This window comes from Leopardus geoffroyi, chromosome E1 (assembly GCF_018350155.1).
Source record: "Leopardus geoffroyi isolate Oge1 chromosome E1, O.geoffroyi_Oge1_pat1.0, whole genome shotgun sequence".
Classification (NCBI taxonomy): domain Eukaryota; kingdom Metazoa; phylum Chordata; class Mammalia; order Carnivora; family Felidae; genus Leopardus; species Leopardus geoffroyi.
Window position 1 is genome coordinate 9,860,442 of NC_059330.1, and position 17,790 is coordinate 9,878,231.

General features: G+C 43.8%; 1 protein-coding gene across 11 annotated transcripts in view; it reads right to left on the reverse strand.

Moving 5' to 3' along the window:
- The window catches only part of SPECC1 (sperm antigen with calponin homology and coiled-coil domains 1), a 289,226-nt gene that overhangs the window by 145,253 nt on the left and 126,183 nt on the right, over positions 1-17,790 (reverse strand). Inside the window, exon 1 of one of the 11 annotated variants that reach the window (XM_045487519.1) lies at positions 7,867-8,106. The exons of 8 other annotated variants lie outside the window; for them this stretch is intronic. In XM_045487519.1, the coding sequence (XP_045343475.1) occupies positions 7,867-7,906 (40 nt within the window). In that variant the 5' untranslated portion in view covers positions 7,907-8,106. Of the gene's footprint in view, positions 1-7,866; positions 8,107-17,790 lie in introns of those variants that run through there. 2 more of the 11 variants (XM_045487520.1, XM_045487523.1) reach the window with 2 other exon arrangements.

Consider the following 17,790-nt stretch of genomic DNA (forward strand, 5'->3'; position numbering starts at 1 on the left):
AGGGCAGAGAGAGAGGGAGACACAGAATCGGAAGCAGGCTCCAGGCTCTGAGCCATCAGCCCAGAGCCCGACGCGGGGCTCGAACTCACGGACCGCGAGATCGTGACCTGAGCCGAAGTCGGACGCTCAACCGACTGAGCCACCCAGGCGCTCCCTAAACTAACTTTTTAATCCTAAAATGATTTAGAATTAAGTAGAGAAGTATTTAAAACAATTAAATGAGGGGCGCCTGGTTGGCTCAGTAGGTGAAGCATGTGGCTCTTGATCTCAGGGGTCGTGAGTTCAAGCCCCTCGTTGGAGATGGAGCCTACTTAAAAAAATAAAATAAAATAAGAATTAAATGAGTAGTAATTATGTAATTACGTATGTGTGTAAGCAGTATTATGTACTAAGAAATACTTGCAGTTTGGGATTCTATTTTTAACATTTAGGGGAATTAGACGTATAAAGAGTTCAGATCAGCCCTTGATTCCAATCTAAAATGTGTAATTGAGCAATTAATTTGTAATTTTAATTTGAAGTGTGCATCTTACATATACACACACACATAGAGAGAATGTGTGTTCTGAGATATATAAGAGGAGTTAAGAATCTCTGTTTGTAAATGTAATTATTAAGTATATAAGACTTTAAAAAACTGGACTGGTTTATCAGACCTAACAGGAACCTAAATATATGCAGCATGTATATTTTGCTTTCTGTCTTAATCTGGAAGGGGGGTCTTTTTTTTTTAACAGAGATTTTAACCCATTCACATTTATTACAGTAATAGACATTTTTTATCTTATCTGTTTTTTCTATGTATTATCACTGCTCTTTGATATATACATCATTTTTAATCCTAAAAGAGCACATTTTCCAAAGTATGTCTCTCAGAACACTAGTTCCACTCTGAAATCCTTCCATGGTACAAAATACATCTGAGAAAAATCCTCATTCTGAGAATATTCTCTTCTTAGTGAATATTGTAAAAAAATTTGATGAGTCCTTGAAATTTAATGCCAACAGAAGCCATTAATTCATTTGACTCAAGCCTTCCGACCAACACCACTCCCCTCCCCCAAGACCCAAACTTCTATGAATAAGATCAAGCAGACAACAAAAAATATTTTGGAAAGAGAAAATGGAATTTTAAAAGTCAACAGGAAAACTATAAGAAAAAGGTGAATATAGAGAGTGACAGAATATATAGAGGACCACAGGAAATACTCCAGCCAAAGCAAAGGAATGCAAACACAGAGAAAGATCAGCAAAGTAGTGGGCTAACCCAAGAGTGAGACAGGACCGGGGGAACCAAGTCCAAACTAAAACATGCTTCTCGGACACTTTCTATGTGTGAGGCTGTTCTAACGCTTCACCGGTTTTAACAACAACCTTATGAGGTACGTTATATTAGTAACTCCTTTTCTAGATGACAAAACTGAGGCTCAGAAAGCCTAAATCACTTGTCTAAAGTCTCAGAGCTGGAAGTGACAAAACTGGGATTTGCACAGTCTGGCTCCAGAGCTCAAAGTCTTAACCACCCTGCTTTTTGTCTTCAAAAAGAAAATAAATTCTCCATAATAATGGAAGTAAAAGTGAGAAGCTCCAAAACAGGATAAAAGCATGTTAAGATCATTTTAAAAGTAAATAATTATAATACCTGCACTACCTCCCTTCCAATCTTACTCCTTGCTTTTCTTTTAAAGTAATGTCTTCTGCCACAGGTCACAAGGTAAGCAATGTAAGATTACATTTCCTTCTAAGTCTAAATGCACTCCCTGGTTGTCCAGTAAATAATACATATGCGACCCTAATATGTTAAATACTGATTAGTTTTCAACTTTCAATCTACAGACAAAGCACAGAAGATTTAATTATACTAATTATGGAACAGAACATTCTATACACATGAAAGGTTGAGAGGTGGACCAGGATAGGGTGTGAAGGATAAAATGGAAAAGACAGTTGAAATTTGAGGATGTTATATCCTCATTTACCTAGCCAAGGACACTGTTTAAAGTTGGTCAGTGAAGAAATACAGGTGGACGGAAGGAAGGAAGGAAGGAAGGAAGGAAGGAAGGAAGGAAGATGGTAAACAATAGAATTCCTTAGAATTCTAACTTTTTTTTTTTTTTTTTAGTTTATTTATTTTTTGAGAGAGAGAGGGCAAACAGAAGAGGGGCAGAGAGAAAGGGAGAGAGAGAATCCCAAGCAGGCTCCGTACTGTCAGTGCAGAGGCTGATGCGACCATGACCTAAGCTGAAATCAAGAGGTGGATGTTTAACCGACTGAGCCACCCAGGTGCCCCAATTTCCCTAGAATTCTAAAGTGAAATACAGTAAAAGACTATATACCCACAACTATATTCCCCCATTGGCATTTTACCATACTAACAAGAACATCAGAAAATTTATGCATGACTTGCAGAAATGGGGGGGAGGGGGGAGTAGAGGCATATACTAGTAAAAATGCACTAATTCCTGAAGTTTCACAGTAAAGGTTAGTAGATAGACTTGAAAGCTACTAAGTCAAGAAACAGTACAGGCATAAGAGGCATAGCATATTATGCAGAATGATGGAGGTAACCATCATTTCTTTGAAATGCCTCCCAAAATAAGATAGGATGACGGATGGAAGGATGAATAGATGGATATATATATAAAGCAAATGTAGCAGAATGTTAACTGCAGATCTAGACAGTGGATATATGGGTGCTTACAGGTCTTTCATTTTTCTGATTAAATTTTTCTTAATACTGACACAAATGCGGTTGGGAGTGGATACCATGTCTGGAAAGAGATTGCCAGTATTCACCAATATTGCTGCTGTCCTCTGCCTGGCATCCACAAAGATGTTTTCCAGTCCCTCAGCATCCAGGTGGGGCCGTGTGACTGAAACTGGCCAGTAGAGCCTGGGTGGAAATGATGTGCATCACTTCCAGGCCCGGCCCGTAGAATCTCCTGCAGTATCCATGAATCTTCCCCTGAATGCTGGTACATCCAGTGCAACCCAGCAGCCAGGCGCTAAGGATGAACGCTCACAGGCTTGAGTCTCTAACAAACGTCTAACTGCCCAGACTGCCCCCGACTCACACCAGACTGTGATGTAAGCGAGAAATCAACTTTTAGAGTCTTAAGTGGCTATTTTGGGATTTGTCTTTAACCAGTTAGCATTCACTATAACTAATATAAAGTAGGACCTAAGCGGGTAGAAGTAGAAGTTTCGCTTTCGTTTCACATCATTTGCATTTATTTAAATTTTTTTTTCAACGTTTATTTATTTTTGGGACAGAGAGAGACAGAGCATGAACGGGGGAGGGGCAGAGAGAGAGGGAGACACAGAATCGGAAGCAGGCTCCAGGCTCTGAGCCATCAGCCCAGAGCCCGACGCGGGGCTCGAACTCACGGACCGCGAGATGGTGACCTGGCTGAAGTCGGACGCTTAACCGACTGCGCCACCTAGGCGCCCCATGCATTTATTCAAGTACATAAATGCAGGGGCACCTGGCTGGCTCAGTCGGAAGAGCATGCGACTCTTGATCTCAGGGTTGTGAGTTTGAGCCCCAAATTCGGTGTAGACGTTACTAAAAAAGTTAAATAAACGAAAAAAAATAAAATAAAATAAAAAATAAGTACATACATGCAAATTTAAAGTAAACAGCAAGCAAAAATCAGCTAGTAGTGAAACCAGGGAAAGCCTACTAAACTCACCTTTGACTAAGGCCTTCTTTAGCATTATCAGGCATCTTTGTGTGAATACAAAAAGGCAAAACTGCCAAATGGCACCCCTATCTCTGGACTGATACAACCCCACCTGGGCCCTCTCATCCCTTTATATCCAGATGCCTTTGAACAGTACACAACCAACACAACTATACTCAGTAGCCCTGTCTACAATGCAGGTCTGACAACCTGGTTGGAAACTCAAAGACTGCTAACATCTAGAACTTCTAGTTCTAGGGAACTTCTAGGAAGTAAGAGTAATCAACAGGTTCTCCTTCTAGCTGCCCTCATTCATGGATATGTTCATGTCTTTTACTTGATTCATTTCTCCTGCACATCCTGTAATACAATACCACAATGAAGCCACAATGACCCAACTCAAAGGATCACAGACACCACAAAAGAGGAATCCTGCTGCTACCATGGCCAATTCCAGGGCTAGAAAAGGTGTGCCCTGGAGAGGACAAGGTGCTTCCAACTGGAAGAGAGAAGACATGGGGGTTAATTCCAGCCCTTTCAAGCCTAGGGTCTAAGATGGGGATCTAAGATGGAAATTTTACCTCATTTACTCTTTAAATAGACCCTCCTTGCTCAAGCAACTGAGGTTCCTGTGGAAGGCAGCCATGAGATGTGCCACCTGGATCTCTATTCAAGAAAGAACTTGGCGTTCAGCTACAAGAACTGCAGTTAGCTGACACCTCCAGCTGTTAGTGCCACCAGGGTCCCAGGATTCAACCTGGCTTTTGAGCTGAAGATGCCTTCTTCCCAGGCAGCCTCCAGCAGTGACTGACCACAGCAAGAACACTAGGGATTGGCCATTTCTGCCCAATCGAGCTCCCTCAATCAGTTGGCCAGGGCCTCGCCACAGCTGCAGAGCTATCTGAGGCTCTCCCTGCCCAAACCTGCCACCCCCTCCTTTCCTTTCATACGCGCTGGATCTGCATCATGGCCTAAAACTCTCCCAGCCCAGTTCTGGCTTCCCACGCCTTTTGTGTTTGTCAGGTCTCTCATAAACTTCTTTCATTCCTAATTCTATTTAACGATATTTTTTAAAGTGATCTCTACACCCAACGTGGGGCTTGAACTCATGATCCCAAGATCAAGAGCCTCGTACTCCATGGACTGAGCCAGCCAGGCGCCCACCCTCCCCCCCCCCCCCCCGCCCCCGCCCCCGCCACCCCCTTTTTAAAAGTCTGCATCTCAAAGGACAAAAGTGACACAATACAAGAACTATGTAAAAATCACACTTGGGTGTTGCTCTTCCCTTGTCCAGCCTTCCTGTTTCCCCCCCTTACCTCTACCACTCATCTCTGGGCCCCTTGTTTTGATGACCCACTGAAGCACTTGTTCTGGTTCTAGTCCAATATACCACAACTGACACTGGGAGGCCCCCATCGCATCCTTGCCCTCAGGGTAAAGCAGAATGAAGACAGGTTAATCTTTGACAAAACTCTGATTTCAAAAGTTTTTTGATGCATTGTACAGCATTTCATCATTGTATTAAGAGACCAGTTAAAATTGGGGCGCCTGGGTCGCTCAGTTAGTTGAGCATCAGACTCTTGATTTTGGCTCAGGTCATGATCTCATGGTTCATGAGGTCGAGCCCCGCATGGGGCCCTGCGCTAACCGTGCAGAGCCTACTTGGGATTCTCTCTCTCCCTGTCTCTTTGCCCTTCCCCCACTCAAGTGCATGCGTACATTCTTTCTCTCTCTCTCTCTCTCTCTCTCTCTCTCTCTCTCAAAAAGAAATAAATAAACTTTAAAAAAAGGGATTAAGAAAAGAGACCAACTAAAATTATATTCATACTTTCAGGTCACCCTAGTCCCTAAGATTTCCTAATTGGTGATCTTTACTTGCAGCAAATCAGATTGAGTTCCCATTCTGAGATTATAGTCATTCTTGCAAAATGCAATAAAATAAGTCACTGGCATAAAAGCGGTCTTTTCATCTCCTGTCCATTAGAATGCTTTACAAAGCAAAGCCACTTAGAAACTGGAACCCAAATAACTCTTTTTTTTAAGGTTTTTTAAAGTCTATTTTTATTTATTTCGACAGAGAGATTAAGAGCAAGCAGGGGAGGGGCAGAGAGAGGGAGATAGAATCCCAAGCAGGCTCCACACTGCCAGCACAGAGCCCCATGTAGGACTCAAACTCACAAACCATGAGATCATGACCTGAGCCAAAGTCAAGAGTCACACGCTTAATCAACTGAGCCACCCAGGCACCCCTAAGGTTTTATTTTTTTATTATTAAATTTATTTTTGATGTTTATTTATTTTTGAGAGAGACAGAGTGCGAGTAGCGGAAGGCAGAAAGAGGGACACAGAATCCAAAGCAGGCTCCACGCTCCACACTGTCAGCACAGAGCCTGATGCAGGGATCGAACCCACAGACCGTGAGGTCTGACGCTTAACTGACTGAGCTACCCAGGCATCCTGATTTTATTTTTAAGTAATCTCCACACCCAACGTGAGGCTCCAACTCACGACTCTAAGGTCAAGAGTCACATGCTTCATCAACTGATCCAGCCAGGCGCCCTGGAACCTAAAGAACTCTAACAAGGTGGGGTGGCAGGGCGGGGGGGGGGGTGTCTCTTTGCAATTTGACACAAAGGAAATGAGTTTTTACAATACCTGGGCACCTGTGTACCAGGGAGAGGTGTTTTTAAAGTGTTACATATCCTTGACCTAACAGTTTATCATAGGGCTGTTTACGACAAAGGCATTATTTTGCAAATATCGGTTATTCTGCCCAAAGAAGTTTGGATACAGGCCGTGAACTTTAGAGAGTTGCCCCTATGTAATCTACACAGTAACCCCATCTCTGATGTTTTTCTATACACTATTCCCGTGTGGCAAAGTTTTCCATCCTGGTTGTTGTACCAGTCCAGTGAACCACAACTGCCGAGGAGGCACCCCACCTAGAGGCACCCCTCCTGGGCCCAGTCCCAAGGATACGGCCTGAGTCCCCTTGGCCTCCCTGTCAAGACAGACAGCTAAGGCACTGGGCGGTAAGCGAAGAGTGATGAATGGACCGAGGCTAGGAAGATCGAGGGTTTAATTACAGCCCTGCTCCCGATCCCAGGGCTGTCACTTAACACAAGTCACTGCACCTCTCAAAGCCTCAATTTCCTCATTCAAATCCCAATTAAAAAATTACACCCTTGAGAACATTTTTAAGAGTTCTGACTCTGTCTTGGGAACACATACCCCCCGCCTGCCATTCCAGGATTCCAGCATTAAGTGGACCATCTCTCCCCAATCAGGCAAGATGTAATTTTTGAGGCTAAATTAAATTCCACTTCCTTCATGTGACAGTATGGAAATGTTCTGGCTTTGTTTTTAAATGCAACCCCGTGGTTGCAGCATCTAAATCTGTGCCGGAGGCCAGGATGATGAACCAGAAGATGACAACTACAGCCCAGCTGACTCTCCAACCAGGCTCGCTTAATTTCTGAGGAAATAAAAATTTGATAAGCCGCTGAAGTTTCTGGTATCCCAGAATAAGCACAGACTATTTTGGGTAAGAAACAGTCACAATCAAGCCCTTGGTCTGAGTATGAGTAACAGATCTGCTGACGGGCTGCCACCTTCCACGGGACTCCAGAAAGTGTGTGATACGCAAATGATGCACCGCAAAATGGACAATGAACCAGAAAACACTGCCAAGTCACACTTTTCGTTGCAAATGCCCAGAAAGTCTGCAGGAACTGCCTCCACCCACCGTATTCGAGACCCTGGCTGGGCGGCAGACAGGAGGGGAAAGTCAGACTCCACTACGAAATCTGGGCAGAACCCTCCCCCATCCCACCCCCAGCCCCCCACCCCCGCCCGGACCCCTCTCTCCACCGGCCTGGCCTGCGTGCGCCGGGCCACGGAGACCGGCTCCCTCCCGCCCCACTCGCCGCGTCCGGGCAGACCCAGAGCTTCCAGGTACGTGTTTATGGTGAGTGGCATTTCCTTGTCGCGGAACAGGCACAGGTAATTTCACAACCCCACTAGCGCATTCCAAAGGCAAGAATCACATCCCGGGAACTTCACCTTTCCACTCGCCCCTTGAGCGCCCGCGGGCAGCGCGGCGGCCGCTGGCCCGAAAGGCGGGTGGGGGAAGGGCGCCGGGCCGGGGAGGGGGCGCGGCGCGACCCCCGCAAACAGCACAGACCTGGTTCGGGATCCTCGGGCCGACCCGAGTGGTTGCCCATGCTCGGCCGACTCGGGCAACGGCCGGCTGGCCGGCCTCGGACACGGTGTCCGCCGTGCTGCAGCTCGCGCCGGCTCCGGCGGGCGAGGCAGCTGCGTCCGGCGGGTCCGCTCCAGTCAAAGAAAGGGCCGGGCGCCTTCCAGTTCCCGGCGGCCGCCGGCGGAGCCGCTCCTTGCCCGCGCGGACGGGCCCCGCCCACCTTATCTGCATAGTGCCCGCCCGGCGAGGCCCGCCCACCTCATCTGCATAGTGCCCGCCCGTCTCGTCTGCATATCGCTCTAGAGCATCCAAAGGGTCCCTCCCAGGCGTGGGAGGGCCGCACCGGCAGACCGATTCGGGCCTCTAGGGGCCGACGCTGCGAACTGCAGCTGGACAAGGTAGGCTGGAAAAACCCCACTGCGGGGAGGCTGAAGCCAAGTGCCGCAAGAAAGGCAAAATCCTGCGCGTGAGAAATTCGATCGCGTGTCGGGACAGGAACAACCTAGGGTTGGCACAGCACAGGCGCTTAGTGATTTCCTGGGTAAACGAAAGAATGGACGCACAAGCAACTCTTGAGGAGGGCGTGAAGAAAAATAACCCTTTAACAAGGACTCGCCCGTTATTCAAGATGGTAAATACTACCGCAAATAACAAAAATGCATACTAATCCTTAGTGGTAACCTTTTTTGCTGCTATCAGAAATGACTAACTTCTGGAAATTACCCTGGACAACTTTCATAGTTAATCTGACGGTGAAAAAAACTTAGAAATAACTAAATCTTGCTGTGAAACATATTTAGGACTAATAAAAAGATGAACGGAATGACTGGTTGTTTCCTGCATTACTTGGCCGCTAGGGCCCAATCCCAGTTCTTATCTTACTTATCAACATGTTAGGTCACCACTGATCATTCTTGACCCCTCAAAACAGGAGGAGGAGTCCAGACACCAGGACCCCACACCCTCCTGGTTTTCTGCCCACCTCTCTGCTCCTCCTCCCAATCCCCTTTGTTGGCTTCTCCCCCTCTCCTTGATCTCTAGCACCTGGAGGCTCGTCGTCCCTATCCACTCTAACTTGGCCAGTGTCACCAACTTGTGGCTTTTATTTATTTTTTAATGTTTGTTTATTTTATTTTGAGAGGGGGGGGGGGGGCATCGAGAGAGGGAGAGAGAATCCCAAGCAGGCTCCACCCCATCAGTGCAGAGCCCAAGGTGGGGCTTGATTTCACCAACCTCCAGATAGTGACCTAAACCAAAGTCCAGAGTCTAATGCTTAATGGACGGAGTCATCCAGGTGACCCCCCAAACTTGTGGCTTTAAAATACCACCTATATATCTGGTACTCTTTTCTGTATTCCAGACTCATTTCACCAACTACCTTCTTGACACTTCCACTTAGGTGTCTTAAGAAGCATCTCCAGTTTAACTGGAAAAAACCCAAATTCTTGATTTTCTTTCATAGATGTCTCATATAGTCTTCTCCACCTCCATAAATGGAATATGTCAGAATACATGTCATAAATGCCACCACGTCTCAGCACTTCTCACCACTTTCACTGCTACCATCTGGTCCAAGCCATTGCCCATCCTACCAGGATGATTCCAACTGCTTCCTACCCAGGCTCCCATCTTCTGCCCCCAGCCTCTTTATAGTCTAGCATGGTGCTCCCAAAACTTAGTTCAGTCTAATCATATCCCACCTCCACTTACAGTGATCCAATAGCTTTCTGTCTCACTTGGAGGAAAAGTCAACACGCTTACCCTGACCTCCACCGAATAACTTTCCCCTCCTTCCATTCGTGGACTCACCTTCCCCCTCTCACACTGCTTTTACTACAGCAAGCTCCTCCTCACTGTTGCCCAACTAAGCCAATCATACTCCCACCCCAGGGCCTTTGCAGTTGTTGCTCCCTCTGCCCAGATTCCTCTTCCCCCACATTCCTACATTATTATAGACCACATGGTCCACTCTCTCTCACTCCCTAAGTCTCTGGTCAAATGTCATTCTATTAAGAGGGGCTTCTCTTGTCACATTAAATAGTGCACACGCTTCCCTGCTTTGTTAGCCTCCGTGACGTATATCACCGTTCAGTATACTATATATTTTCTTGTCTACTGGCTTATGTTCTCCCCACTGGACTTCATAAAAACAGGTAATAAATGAATGACTTTACAGCCTGTACCATAAACCAATCAGCCCTTACACCTTACTTCCTTTTAATAGTACTGCCATGAGTTGATTGCGCCAACAAAACTGTTGGTCAAAGACAGCTGCCATAGTTCTATTTCTGTAACCTACACAACCTAGTACAACACTGAGCACACAGAAACAAAAGTATTAAGGAAAAATAAATCGCATAGCATGATTTTCGAGCAGAAATGTGTACGAAATCAAGTTCAATCTCCGCCACCCCACTTTGTTAAAGCTGAAGAATAATCCCAGAAAAGATGGTTGACTTCCCAAAATATTTATGAAATGACAGACAAAGGCTGCAATTGTGAACACTGGAACAGTGACATAACTTCAATTTACAGAACAGTTACATCCTTATCCAGAGAGTTTTGAAAACTGATGAGTCATTTTATTAACCCCATAAAATGGTAAGGACTTAACCTGTGCCTTTTTATGACAACTAAATGAGACGCCAACCCAACATACCTTCTGGACTCCTATGGCTCTCTTTTAAAGTCTAAAATATCTAGTCAGCTCCTGTATGCATTTTCTCTCCTTAACTGTTTTCAAATCTTGCCTCTCTCTTGTCTTTGCTGGCATTGGTCGAATCCAGGCCTTTAACATCATACAAGGATGAACTCGCATTAGCTTCCAGCTCACTTCTAGGTCTGCTACTGCTCAAATTCCTTTGTCACAAACCTACCAGAAATGCAAATCTGACCATAGCACACCTCTGGTTTTTTTTTTTAATTTATTGATTCATCTATTTATTTAACTATTTAGAGAGCGCATGGGCGGGGGAGGGGCAGAGAGAGGGAAAGGGAGAGAGAGGATCCCAAGCAGGCCCCGTACCATCAGTGCAGAGCCCGATGCGGGGCTCCATCTCTCATACCGTGAGATCGTGACCTGAGCCGAAACCAATTCAGATGCTTAACCGACTAAGCCACCCAGGTGCCCCAGCACGCCTCTGTTTAAAAGCTCCCCACAGCACCCCTCTACCTTTAACATAAAGGCCCCAGTTCTTCAGCACAGTATACGAAGACCCTTCATAACCTTGCACCCCACCTCCACCCTCGTTATCTTAGCCTCATCTTTCAAAAGTACCTCCTTTTACTTTATATTCCGGCAACGAGATGCCCGTGGCGGTGCCTTGAACACACCCTGTTATTTCAGGCCTCTGTGCTTTGATGTCTACTATATTCCCTCTGATCTGATACTCTTCTATAAGCTGGCTGCCTGGCAAGTGCCTATTCATCTTTTAAATTTTTGCTCAGGCTAAAATCACTTCTTCCGGTGAGCCTGCCCATCTCGGCCAAAGTTAAATACTCTCTCCCTCATGAAACTTCTGCACCTTGTAAATGCTTGTCTTTTCCCAAAAACCACCTTATTTCAACCATTCGCCTTTTGTTTTAAATTTTTTTTTAACGTTTTTTTATTTTTGAGACCGAGAGAGACAGAGCATGAACGGGGGAGGGGCAGAGAGAGAGGGAGACACAGAATCTGAAGCAGGCTCCAGGCTCTGAGCTGTCAGCACAGAGCCCGACGCGGGGCTCGAACTCACGGACCGTGAGATCGTGACCTGAGCCGAAGTTGGCCGCTTAACCGACTGAGCCACCCAGGCGCCCCCCATTCGCCTTTATACAATTATAAACTCTTTGAGTGGCAGTGATGCTGTCTTAATAATTTTTGCATTCCTAGTATCTAATGTATAGTAGGCGAAATAAATCATATATTTATTTACTCTGTAATTCAGTTAAAATGCTAACTTCTCAAACAAACATAATCGCTCTGTGTTGGTTACTTGAACTTCTGAAGGATTCTTGGCTATCCAGAGAAATCCCATGTAACTGAAATGAGAAGACTAAATTACATAAAAGTCAAGTCTGCCCAAATTAATCTATGATTTTAACAAAATGCAAATTAATCATGAACTTAATGTGTTTATTCCAAAGTTCACCTGGAATAATAAGTGCATTGGGCAATCTGGGAAAATTTATAAGGAGAGGGCTCCTACTCGGCTCGGTTGGTAGAGCACACAACTCTTGATCTCAGGGTTGTGAGTTCAAGCCCCATGTTAGGTATGGAGATTACTTAAAAATAAAATCTTTAAAAACAAAGAAAGAAAGAAAATTTACAAGAGGAAGAATAAAGAGGAGAGGTTTACCTTATTAGAATTAAAAACATGCCATAAAATTAGGTAAGAAAAACTGTATAGTTATCACAGAATGGAAATGCCCCCCCCACAAAAAAATGAGTTAGAAGAATTTAACATAACGTAGCACTTCAAATTAAGTGAGACCCACATCTCACCCTTTTTGCCAAAAATAGAGTCCAATTCAATATAAATTTAACTGTAAAATATGAAAATATGAAAGTCCCAGAAGTAAATGTGGATAAATATTTTTATAATATTGAAGGGTAAGGAAGCCTTTTTTATTGTCCCACTTTTCACTTTGAACATTTTCAAAGTCATAGAAAAAGTGTGAAGAGAACACTACACCCTTCTATATTTATCACCTACAATTACCAATTGTGGACATTCGACTGCATTTGCTTCTTATCTCTGCCCCCTTCCATTTTTCTTTTCATTGCATCATTTGAAAGTACATGGTAGATATAATGACACTTCACCCCTAAATACTTCCAGTATGATCTGCTAAGGCATCCTCCTCCAATAGCATTATCACATCTAAGAAAAATAATATTTTCAAAATATCATATAGTATATAGCCTATATCAAAATTTCCCCAAATGTCTCCAAAATCTATGTATTTTTAAGCACCAAGATCCAATCAGTGTTGAGTGCTGTGTAAAGAAGACACATCCTCAAACAACCTTGACCAATGAGTTTGAGATGCTGATAGATAGAGGTTGCCCGATAAAACTATCTTAAGAGGAGAGACGGCTGGGTGACTCAGTCCGTTTAGCCTCTAACTTTAGCTCAGGTCATGATCTCTCGCTTCGTGAGTTCAAGCCCTGCGTTGGGCTCTGTGCTAACAGTTCAGAGCCTGGAACCTGCTTTAGATTCTGTGACTCCCTCTCTCTCTGCCCCTCCCTCCCTCCCCAAAAATGAATAAACGTTTAAAAATTTTGTTTAAAGGAGGTAGAGAAACTGAACACACTCACAGTAATTATTCCTGAGGGCACAATCTTATAATTTTATATATTAGACATCACTGTAAACGATACTTTTAAAGATAACTTTAAAAGCAGCATGCTGAGGGATGCCTGGGTGGCTCAATTTGTTGGGCCTCTGACTTCCGCTTAGGTCATGATCTCGCGGTTCATGGGTTCCAGCCCCGCATCGGGCTCTGTGCTGACAGCTGGGAGCCTGCTTGGGATTCTGTGTCTCCCTCTCTCTTTACTCCTCCCCCTCTCATTCTCTGTCTCTCTCTGTCTCTCAAAAATGAATAAACGTTAAAAAAAATTTTTAAAGCAGCACGGTGAAAGGGCAGGTTGTGGTGATCACACACACGTGGGACAAATAAAATGCCAGAATGTGATGTGAATAGGATAAAACTTCCAGTGGGCTCTAAGAATGCTTATCTCAAGCAACAGGTGAAGGTAGAGCCAATGTGCTCCTAAGCCAGTATTAAATAACCTCAAAAATTACTCTAGTGATGATGAATGATGCTGAGGTCAAAGATGCCTGTGATGCTTGTTTAAACATAGAGCAGGGGCGCCTGGGTGGCGCAGTCGGTTAGGCGTCCGACTTCAGCTCAGGTCACGATCTCGCAGTCCGTGAGTTCAAGCCCCGCGTCGGGCTCTGGGCTGATGGCTCAGAGCCTGGAGCCTGTTTCCGATTCTGTGTCTCCCTCTCTCTCTGCCCCTCCCCCGTTCATGCTCTGTCTCTCTCTGTCCCAAAAATGAATAAACGTTGAAAAAAAAAATTTTTTTTTAATAAAAAAATAAAAAATAAATAAACATAGAGCAAAAAAAAAAAAAATAGAGCAACAGTGCAACTCTAAATTACTATATTTTACACAGTGTGTGATTTCAAATGTAGAAGTGTGACTCAGTTGATAAATACTGTATTTTCTTTCTTTCTTTTCTTTCTTTCTTTTCTTTCTTTTTCTTTCTTTCTTTCCTTCTTTCCTTCTTTCTTTCTTCCTTTCTTTTGTAGGCTCCATGCCCAACATGGGACTTGAACTCATGACCCCAAGATCAAAACTTGCATGTTCTACTGACTGAGCCAGTCAGGTGCCCCCAAATTCTGCAGTTTCTATTTCATCTATATTTGAAATGTTTATTTAAGGGAGACCAAAAAAGGGTTTTAGAAATAGTCATTGAGGGGTGCCTCGGTGACTCAGTCAGTTAAGCATCCGACTTCGGCTCGGGTCATGATCTCGTGGTCTGTGAGTTTGAGCCCCACATCAGGCTCTGTGCTGACAGCTCGGAGCCTGGATCCTGTTTCAGATTCTATGCCTCCCTCTCTCTGCCCCTCCTCTACTCACGCGCTCTCTCTCTCCCTCTCTCTCTCAAAAATAAATACACATTTAAAAAAATTTTTTTAAAAAGAAAGAAATAGTAATTGAATATAAAGATCCCCTGATGGGGGCACCTGGGTGGCTCAGTCGATTGGGAGTTCGGCTCAGGTCATGATCTCACGGTCAGTGAGTTCAAGCCCCGCGTTGGGCTCTGGGCTGACAGCTCAGAGCCTGGAGCCTGCTTTGGATTCTGTCTCCCTCTCTCTCTGCCCCTCCCCAGCTCATGCTCTGTTCTCTCAAAAATGAATAAACGTTAAAAAATTAAAAAAAAAAAAAAGATTCCCTGATGTTTAGGCATGCATAATATGTGCATGGGTCCATTTTTATTAAAAAATATTATATGATATTGTCCATATTAGTGCATATAGAAATAAATTTGGACATGTATATAACCAATTACTACCAATAACTACACCTGAAAAAAGAGAGTTATGGAAGACTTTCTTTCTCCATAGCAAGTATCTCTAATGTCTTAACGATAAACATATGTTACTTTTATGATCAGAGCACACAAAAAGTTAAAAAAAAAAAAAAAAGTGTGTATCCTTAAACCCAGCAATTTGTCTTCTAGGAATGTGTTCAAAAGAAATAATTGCAAATACTCATAAACATCTAGCTTCCAAGATAATGATTCTTCACGTTTACTGAGAAATAATTACACTCCAGGGACTACTCTAAGTACTTTACATACTTTAACTTATTCAATTCCTTACCAAAATCCATTAAGATAAAGCTATTTTTTTTTTTACCCCAATGAAAGATTAGAAAATGACCAAGAAGGTGGGGTGCCTTGGTAGCTCAGTCAGTGGACCTTGGTAGCTCAGTCAGTGGAGCATCTGACTTCAGCTCAGGTCGTGATCTCACAGTCCATGGGTTCGAGCCCTGCGTCACGCTCTGTGCTGACAGCTCAGAGCCTGGAGCCTGCTTCAGATTCTGTGTCTCCCTCTCTCTCTGCCCCTCCCCCGTTCATGCTCTGTCTCTCTCTGTCTCAAAAATAAATAAACGTTAAAAAAAATTTTTTTTAATAAAAAAAAAAAGAGAAAGAAAGAAAGAAAGAAAGAGAGAAAGAAAGAAAATGACCAAGAAGGTAAATACCTTGACCAAGGTTACTTAGCCATAAGGTAGCAGAGCTAGGACTTAAACCTGTGTCGGGGGTACCTCAGGCTGTCCCCAGGTTTGGAGATTCCTAGACTGGCAGGACTCAGCATGTAGTTGGGCTCATGGCCATGATGTGCTCCAGAGAGAGGATACAAAAAAGGGAAAGGACCCACGGGACAGGCCGAAGGAAACCAGATGCAAGCTTCCAAACAGGGGAGTCATAGAGGATGCCTAATTCCTCCAGCAACAAGTTGCGACAACACAAGTATGATGTCATATTAGAGGGCAGTTCACTAGAGACTCCGGACCCAGGTTTTTATCGGGGGCTGGTCACACAGGCACTTTCTGCCTAGCACCTGACAAAACTCCAGACTTTCTGAAGGACTGCAGATGCTCAGCATAAATCTCAGGGTTTGCACAGACAGTTTAGGCCCAGGGAACCAGGCTTGTCAGCTGGGATGCTGGAAACCAGCCTGAAATCCAAGTTCCCAGAAGCCAGCCAAGCGCCAACCTTGCAAGCAGCCTTTCTAAGGACAGCCATCCCAGGCCTGCTCCATTCACTTTTTTCTGCACAGTGCCCCTTCCATTTAACTCCAGAATCTGTGCTCTTAACAAGTGTCCACTGCTTCTCTTCTGTTTGCAATGGCAAAAACCTGGGGAAAAAACCTTCTGGGTTGAGCATAAGCGGCCTAGTTAGATAAATGATGATAACAGCCACACAATGGCATCCTGTGCAGTCTTTAAAACAATGTGCCAGACATATTAAGTTACAGAGCAGAACGATATACATATTAAAAATATAATTCATAAATTTTTGGTACATAAACAAAAAAGATCTGGATACAAACACCCAGATAAGCAGGAAAGGGTTGGGAAAATTATACCTCAAGCCTCTGATTAAAGGTGGCTCTATTTGAGTGGGTCTGATTTTTATGTCTTTTATGTCCTTTTTTTGCCTGTCCACATATTTTAAATTTTGTCCTAATGTGCATGTACTGTTTTTTGCTTCAGTAATTTCAAAATTCACTTTGAAAGAAATCACACGTGTTCTTAAAATTATTTTCGGTAAAATTGCTTATGTTACCAAAAGATTCTTCTGTTTCTAGAAGGATTCTTTAAATAATTATTAATTCAGCATAGATACTTGACATATACTCATCTCTTCCCCATAACACTGTTAAGAACTTAGCTTAATCTGAACGTAGTACTATATGACAATTCATATTTTTACTAAATACCATAGTGTCCATCCACCATTTTTTTAATAACATGATATCAAACTGTAATTTAAATGTTACAAAAGCTTCAAACAATCAAAATTAGAAAGAAATATTATAATGGCCCTCTATTCACCTAACAAACCAGTTTCAACAATTAGCAATTCGTGGTCAATCTTGTTCCATCGACCATCATCTATTTCTCTCTCTATCCTCAGTTATTTTGAAACGCATCCCAGGTATTCTATTTCATTGGTAAATATTTCAGTCTATTTCTTTTGAGAGAGAGAGAGAGTGAGAATGAACAGGGGAGAGGCAGAGAGAGAGAAAGAGAGAGAATCCCAAGCAGGCTCCACACAGTCAGCACAGAGCTCCAGGTAGGGCTTTAACCCACGAACCGTGAGATCGTGACCTGAACCAAAGTCAGAAGCTTAACTGGCTGAGCCACGCAAGTGCCCTTTGGATTTTTTAAAATCATGATTCATACCACCACACACCTATCAGAATGGTGAAAATCCAAAACACTGACAATATTGAATGCTGGTGAGGATATGGAGCGACAGCAATGTTCTTGAGCGTCGCTCTTGGGAACGCACCTGGAAATACAGTTCGACAGTTTCTTATAAAACTCAGCATATCCTTATCACAACCTGCTAATCATGCTCCTTGACAGTCACCCAAATGAGCTGGAAAGTTATGTTCGCACAAAGACCTGTCCACAAATGTTTCCAGCAGCTTTATTCGTAATTGCCAACACTTGAAAGCAATCACGATGTTGAATGAATGAATGGACGAACAAAATGTGGTGCATCCAGACAATGGAATATTATTCGGTGCTAAAAAAGAAACGAGCCGTTGAACTACAAAAAGACATGAAGGGGCAGTAAATGCACCTTGTGAGTTAAGGAGGCCAGTCTGAAAAGGCTATATA